Source organism: Oncorhynchus tshawytscha, linkage group LG11 (assembly GCF_018296145.1).
Source record: "Oncorhynchus tshawytscha isolate Ot180627B linkage group LG11, Otsh_v2.0, whole genome shotgun sequence".
Classification (NCBI taxonomy): domain Eukaryota; kingdom Metazoa; phylum Chordata; class Actinopteri; order Salmoniformes; family Salmonidae; genus Oncorhynchus; species Oncorhynchus tshawytscha.
In genome coordinates, this window is record NC_056439.1 from 46,924,546 (window position 1) to 46,932,668 (window position 8,123).

Sequence of the window (8,123 nt, forward strand, 5' to 3'; positions counted from 1 at the left end):
TATATATATATATATATATATATATATATATATATATATATATTGTAATGACCTGACTAGATCATAAAGGAACAATTGTCCAGACTGAGGCTTGAGTTTACGAATTGACGGTTTATTAACCCAACTTACACAGAATACTGTTTTTCCATATCCCACGCCAAATAAATGAAAGATACCCCATAAACCAACCGTGACCTTCTCTTGTGAATGCCAGACGTAAGAGAGAGAACAATAGCTAAACCTGGTTTTAACTTCCAATGCTCCATCCCCCTGCCCAACCCCCCTCCACGCCACTCCGCCAACCGCCAGAATGCCAGGCATCAGAACATTCCAGGCATTCCCCATTCAACGTGACTACAAATTATCTCAAAAGTTACCTGTAAACTTTGCCAAAACATTTCAAACTACTTTTGTAATACAACTTTAGGTATTTTTAAACGTTAATAATCGATCAAATTGAAGACGTGATGATCTGTGTTCAATACAGGAAGAAAACAAACTGTAGCTTTCTGGTCACGCTCCTCTATCTAACAGTACACTTCAAGGGACCCTCGTTCTGAACAGGGCTACTTCTTCATTACACAAAGGAAAAACCTTAACCAATGTCTAAAGACTGATGACATCCAGTGGAAGCGATAGGAACTGCAAGAAGGTCCCTTAGAAATCCGGATTCCCAATGAAAACACATTGAAAAGAGAGTGACCTAAAAAAAACAAATCTGAATGGTTTGTCCTCAGGGTTTCGCTTGCTAAATAATTTCTGTTATACTCACAGACATGATTCAAACAGTTTTATAAACTTCAGAGTGTTTTACTATCCAAATCTACTAATAATATGCATATCTTATCTTCTGGGGATGAGTAGCAGGCAGTTGAATTTGAAAATACTGCCTCCTGTCACCAAGAGCTTTTAACAAGACATATTTGGAGTGGTTGAAAAACAAGTTTTAATGACTCCAACCTATGTGTATGTAAACTTCCGACTTCAACTCTATATATCTATATATATATATATATATATGTGTGTATTCTGTCTCCTCCCCTATTGGAGTAGTTGGGCACACGATAGCAACAAGAGCCAGTGTGATCCTATCCTAGCCTGCAGTACATTTCATTAGGCTGCAGCCAGCCAGCCAGTGTTATTCCAGCTGATAACGTCAGCCATCGCAGGGGAGGTTCCCCCTTTTCAACAAGTGCTAGGCTAACACTCAGTTCATAGTTCTAGAGGAGCCATTTTATACAAGCATTTCGCTACACCTGCAATAACATCTGCTAAATATGTGTATGCAACCATTCAAATGTGATTTCATTTGATTTTCTGATCCTGCGGCTTAGCGGTTAGCGTTGTTTTTTTTTAATGACTGTTGGGCTTATTTACAGGCTCCTCTACCTCAAGTATCATAAGCTTAGATCTGTCCTGCAGTCTGTTCAATCTGCTTCAATTGTAGATCAGACTTTCATTGGCCATGGAATGATGATGTAGGGCTGTTGATGGATGTGTGGCATTCTAAAGGCAAATCAAGTCTGGTGTATTAAAGTCTTTGTCTGTTTTTCTTTCTCTCTCTTTCTCCCGCTCTCTTCTCTTTCTCAACCCCTTTCTACCCCTTTTCTCTCTTCTCTTTCTCAACCCCTTTCTACCCCTTTTCTCTCTTCTCTTTCTCAACCCCTTTTTACCCCTTTTCTCTCTTCTCTTTCTCAACCCCTTTCTACCCCTTTTTTTCTCTTCTCTTTCTCAACCCCTTTCTACCCCTTTTCTCTCTCTCTTTCTCAACCCCTTTACCCCTTTTCTCTCTCTCTTTCTCACGCTCTCTTCTCTTTCTCAACCCCTTTACCCCTTTTCTCTCTCTCTTTCTCACGCTCTCTTCTCTTTCTCAACCGCTTTACCCCTTTTCTCTCTCTCTTTCTCCCACTCTTCTCTTTCTCAACCCCTTTCTACCCCTTTTCTCTCTTCTCTTTCTCAACCCCTTTCTACCCCTTTTCTCTCTCTCTTTCAACCCCTTTCTACCCCTTTTCTCTCTCTTTTCTCACGCTCTTCTCTTTCTCAACCCCTTTACCCCTTTTCTCTCTCTTTCTCACGCTCTTCTCTTTCTCAACCCCTTACTACCCCTTTTCAATCTTCTCTTTCTCAACCCCTTTCTACCCCTTTTCTCTCTCTCTTTCTCTATCCTTCGCTGTCTCTCTCATTCCATCCCTGCCTACCCTCTCCTTCTTTAGGGGAGAAGTATGAACTGCATGCGGGCACTGAGTCAACCCCCAGCGTTGTGGTGCATGTGTGCGACAGCGATGCAGAGGATGACAACGACGAAGCGCGGCCCAAGCAGAAACAGCAGATCGTCCAAACCCGGCGCCCCGACGGCCCGTCGCAAGTCCTGAACTAGGACGCCCGTTACGGACCCCACTCCTACGACCCCAACACACACACGCACCAAGCCCTGTCTTCTCTGTCTCAGGAGTCGCACAGCAAGACAACGCCCCTCATTTCAGTTCAACCCAAAACACACAAACAGCAGACAGTTGGTGGTGTTTGTGGAGGGAGCATGGCTATTGGATGGGATGAGGCGGCCTGGCCTGTATGGACGATGGAGGATGGATGAGATGTACACACACTCATCACACTCAAAGGAAAGGGAGGGAGGGGTGAGGGTGCCTAACTCTTGACCCCTGACCTCGGATCAGCCAGGGGCAGTAATGTAACAACTTGTCCTCCTAAAGCAGGCCCCCTGTCATAGATTATACACTCAGCTCTCATCTGTAGTAGTTCTTCTGTAGTAGTACTTATTTCCTTCCTGCTTACTGTCACTGGTTAGTTGTGTCACGCAGTGGTCTTTCGGGGACATGCTATACCTCTAATGAGGTTTTGAGTTTTTAAACTTTTTTTTATATACATTTGTTATTCTGATTGTTTGTCTGTTCTTCTTCTGCTATTTATGATATCAGCTGATTGGTTGTTTCTGCTAACACAGAATGAGGATTGGTTGTCTGGTATTCCTCTTCTTGTCTTCATGTATATATAAGAACATACTCCTACAGAGACTCAAACCCTAAACTGTTATATAAAGCAAAGGAACCTATGGATGTCACTCTAATTAGCAACAGGTGGCCATGTGGTAACATCAAAGTTGTGGTGGTGTTTGCATTTTATTACATTTTTGGGGAGGGGTCTGCTTATGTCCTTTTAATCAGAGAGGTGTCTGTTGAAGTGTTGCTGAACTAGCTGTGCATTCTTCTTAACATGTGTTTGATACCACAAACAATTGTTTTTTTGCATGCTTACTAACGTAGTCGGGAGCTGAGGCATTTTATACTGGTCAAGATGACAGGGAAATGGAATGAAGCTTTTGACGACACGCATATCTCTTGTTTTATAGTGTCAGGTGAGAGGGGAGAGGCTGGCTGGGTGAGTAAAAAGACAGAGTGAATGAGACCTTTACAGTGTGAGTAAAAGCCTAAGAGTTGGGCTTTAGGATAGGAGTAAAAGCCTAAGAGTTGAGCTTTAGGATACAAGTAAAGCCTAAGAGTTGGGCTCTAGAGTAGAAACAAAAACTAAGAGTTGAGCTTTAGAGTTGAAGTAAAGGCTAAGAGTTGGGCTCTAGAGTAGAAACAAAAACTAAGAGTTGAGCTTTAGAGTTGAAGTAAAGCCTAAGAGTTGGGCTCTAGAGTAGAAACAAAAACTAAGAGTTGAGCTTTAGAGTTGAAGTAAAGGCTAAGACTAATCTCCTACAGGAGTGTTGACATTTTCAGAGGGCATTTATTTTTATTCCATCTTTCCGGTAATGTTTTGGGGTCCTTTTATGATATCAACACAGCTTTCTTCTTCTCAGACCTATATGGCTTGTTTTACACTGAAAATCTCTCAATCTCTGGAGCTAAACTAAAGGAATGTCCTGATTTTCCTCTGTCAGCTCTTAAAATGTAAGACTGCTTCTTAGTTCTTGCTGTAAATAGCTCAATAGTCATTAGGTGGAAATAGTCCATTAGGTTTTAATGATTGACATTAAGCGTTGGTGAGAAATTGAAAAAGTTTCATTTGCCACCCAGCCTCTGGAGATATCAAACAAAGCCTTCATCTCACCTTGCAGTCACAGCACAAACCTTTGGAAACTCAAGAAACTAAAGAGAAAGTTTTAAAAAAAATGTTATTAAAAATTAGTTTTATTGTCACATGAAATGTGTTTTACAGGGTCAGCCATAGTAGTACAGCGCCCCTAGATCAAATTACTCTAATTTGGAATACTGCTGCATTAACAGTTGTTACTTTGCTCACAGCAACTCCCAAATAAAATTAATAATTAATTCATTTACTGTGCTTTTAGTCATTCATTTGAATCCTATCCTAAATATCTCAGGAGTAAATTTAAGAGTAACTTTTACCAGAATGATAGATGTTTCTCCTGACCATGCACTTTGAATAACAACAAGCATAAAATGTCAACTATAATGTAATGTGTCTGTTATTGTTCTGTCTGCATGCGAGCACTTTATTGTCAGCAGTCTTTTTTCTTCTCACTGTAAAGGCAGTCTTTTTTCTTCTCACTGTAAAGGCAGTCTTTTCTTCTCACTGTAAAGGCAGTCTTTTTTCTTCTCACTGTAAAGGCAGTCTTTTTTCTTCTCACTGTAAAGGCAGTCTTTTTTCTTCTCACTGTAAAGGCAGTCTTTTCTTCTCACTGTAAAGGCAGTCTTTTTTCTTCTCACTGTAAAGGCAGTCTTTTTTCTTCTCACTGTTAAGGCAGTCTTTTCTTCTCACTGTAAAGGCAGTCTTTTTTCTTCTCACTGTAAAGGCAGTCTTTTTTCTTCTCACTGTAAAGGCAGTCTTTTTTCTTCTCACTGTAAAGGCAGTCTTTTTTCTTCTCACTGTAAAGGCAGTCTTTTTTCTTCTCACTGTAAAGGCAGTCTTGCTAGAGAGAATGTTCTGTATTTCTTTTGTTATTTTTTTGTTATTTTTTTAAAAATCTTTCTGTTTTTCAAGATGAACACCTGGGTAGCCTTCTCACTAGCAGAGCAGTGTGAGTTTAACACTCAACATCTCTTGCTACTGGGGTTTTGAAGGCTCGGAGGCCTTTGGATATATGTTCAGGAGTGTACTACTGAATAGGTGTGGTAGGAAGAACGGGAAAATGTGTCTTTTGAGATGATGGTTGGTTGCAACCACAGAACAAATGTGTGTTTTTGTTAGTGTTTGTCCCTGGAACATAATTTCAAGTGCAAGCTTTGTCCTTTCAGAGGTGACTTCTAAAAACCAAGCAGCCAGCGAGTGTTGAAACACAATGCAATGGCACAGAATCTTTCTAGTTGTGCTGACTGGTGATAATATTGCTGATTGATGACTAAGATAATAATTATGTTGACGAGGCTGATCTGATGTTTTCTACTGACTGCTGTCTCTGAAACTGGGAGCGTTTTGGGTCACAGGCGAAACGAGAAACATTTATAGTGATGTTGTTGCCGAAGCCAGTTCCAGTATGCGGCTAAAAAAATGTTGGCTTCTAATTTTATGTTGATGTAAAGATAAATAAATAAAAAGTTCTGAAATGCTCGATCAAATCAATTCTTATTGTGTCGTGTTAAAAATGGACTCAATGTTGGTTTTTTTGGAACGTCTACAAAGCAAAACGGTTAATACTGTCCGTTACTGTTGTATACTGTTCTGTTGAAATCTGAATATTATGTCTAGTACTGTAGTTATCCAGAACACGAAGTAGCAATCAAGCAATAATTTACAGTTATATACAGGTATCTGTATTTTATGTTGTGTACTAATTTCCAGAGTTTGTTGTCTCTGACTGTTACAACAGAACTTGCTTATATTTGTGTGGTATGATGGTCATTCGTTTCACGTGAGAAATACATAAAGAACTATTCTTAAAGACGTTTGGAGTTTGTGTTTTTTAAGCTCCGGCATAGTCCGTTTTTCCTTTTGCCCTGAATGTACTGTATCTTCAAATATACGACATATGCTACGTTACAGTTGAAGCCGGAGGTTTACATAAACTTAGGTTGGAGTCCTTAAAACTCGTTTTTCAACCACTCCACAAATTTCTTGTTAACAAACTATAGTTTTGGCAAGTTGATTAGGACATCTACTTTGTGCATGACGCAAGTAATTTTTCCAACAATTGTTTACAGACAGATTATCCTTTTTGGGATAGGAGGCAGCATTTTCCCTTTTGGATGAATAGCGTGCCCAGAGTGAACTGCCCCCTACTCTGTCCCAGATGCTAATATATGCATAGTATTAGTAGTATTGGATAGAAAACACTCTGAAGTTTCTAAAACTGTTTTAATGATGTCTGTGAGTATAACAGAACTCATATGGCAGGCAAAAACCTGAGAAAAATCCAACCAGGAAGTGGGAAATCTGAGGTTTGTAGTTTTTCAAAGCTTGGCCTCAAGAATACACAGTGTCTATGGGGTCAAGTTGCACTTCCTAAGGCTTCCACTAGATGTCAACCGTCTTCAGAAACTTGTTTCAAACTTCTGCTATAAAGGAGGGGGGAATGGGAGCTGAATGAGTCATGGGTCTGGCAGAGTGTCTCAGGCTCGTGACGCGCGGTCCCGACAGAGTTAGCTCTCGTTCCAGTGCTTTTCTACAGACAATGGAATTCTCCGGTTGAAACCTTATTGATGATTTATGTTAAAAACATCCTAAAGATGGATTCCATACATCGTTTGACTTGTTTCTACGACCTGTAACAGAACTTTTCGAGTTTTTGTCTGGACGAAGTGCTCGCGCCTCATGAAGATGGATTACTGGGCTGAACACGCCAACAACAAGTGGCTATTTGGTCATAAATTATGGACTTTATGGAACTTTATGGAACAAATCAGTAATTTATTGTCGAACTGGGATTCATGGGAGTGCATTCTGATGAAGATCATCAAAGGTAAGTGAATATTTATAATGTTATTTCTAACTTCTGTTGACTCCAACATGGCGGATATTTCTCTGGCTGTTTTGGGCTCTGAGCGCCGTACTCAGATTACGCCGTACTCAAAAAATCTGACACAGCGGTTGCATTAAGGAGAAGTCTATCTTTAATTCTGTGAATAACACTTGTATCTTTTATCAATGTTTATTATGAGTATTTCTGCAAAATCACCGGATGTTTTGGAATCAAAACATTACTGCATGTAACGCGCCAATGTAAACTGAGATTTTTTTATATAAATATGCACATTATCAAACAAACATACATGTATTGTGTAACATGATGTCCTATGAGTGTCATCTGATGAAGATCATCAAAGGTTAGTGATTAATTTTATCTATATTTCTGCTTTTTGTGACTCCTATTTTTGGCTGGGGAAATGGCTGTGTGTTTTTTTGACTTGGCTCCGCTAGCGGAACACTTGCCCTAGAAAGGTTATTTCACTTATAATTTACTCTATCACAATTCCAGCGGGTCAGAAGTTTACATACACTATGTTGACTGTGCCTTTAAACAGCTTGGAAAATTCCAGAACATGATGTCGTGGCTTTAGAAACTTCTGATAGGCTAATTGACATAATTTGAGTCAATTGGAGGTGTATCTCTGGATATATTTCAAGGCCTACCTTCAAACTCAGTGCCTCTTTTCTTGACATCATGGGAAAATCAAAACAAATCAGCCAAGACCTCATAAAAAAATGTGTAGACCTCCACAAGTCTAGTTCATCCTTGGGAGCATTTTCCAAACACCTGAAGGTACCACATTCATCTGTACAAACAATAATATGCAACTATAAACACCATGGGACCACGCAGACATTATACTACTCAGGAAGGAGACACGTTCTGTCTCCTAGAGATGAACATACTTTGGTACGAAAAGTGCAAATCAATCCCAGAACAACAGCAAAGGATCTTGTAAAGATGCTGGAGAAAACAGGAACAAAAATATCTATATCCACAGTAAAACGAGTCCTATATCGACATAACCTGAGAGGCCGCTCAGCAAGGAAGAAGCCACTGCTCCAAAACCGCCATAAAAAAGCCAGACTACGGTTTGCAACTGCACATGGAGACAAACATCATACTTTTTGGAGAAATATCCTCTGGTCTAATGAAACAAAAATAGAACTTTGGCCATAATGACCATCGTTATGTTTGTAGGGAAAGGGGGAGGCTTGTAAGCCGAAGAACACCA

At 39.9% G+C, this 8,123-nt stretch overlaps 1 protein-coding gene across 2 annotated transcripts in view; it reads left to right on the plus strand.

Moving 5' to 3' along the window:
- LOC112262079 (calcipressin-3) overlaps positions 1–5,533 on the plus strand; it is an 83,406-nt gene extending 77,873 nt beyond the window's left edge. For both annotated transcript variants that reach the window (XM_042330190.1, XM_042330189.1), the window contains one exon: positions 2,214–5,533. In XM_042330190.1, coding sequence (XP_042186124.1) covers positions 2,214–2,377 — 164 coding nt within the window. In that variant the 3' untranslated portion in view covers positions 2,378–5,533. The remainder of the gene's footprint in view (positions 1–2,213) is intronic.
- The last annotated feature ends 2,590 nt before the right edge of the window (positions 5,534–8,123 follow it).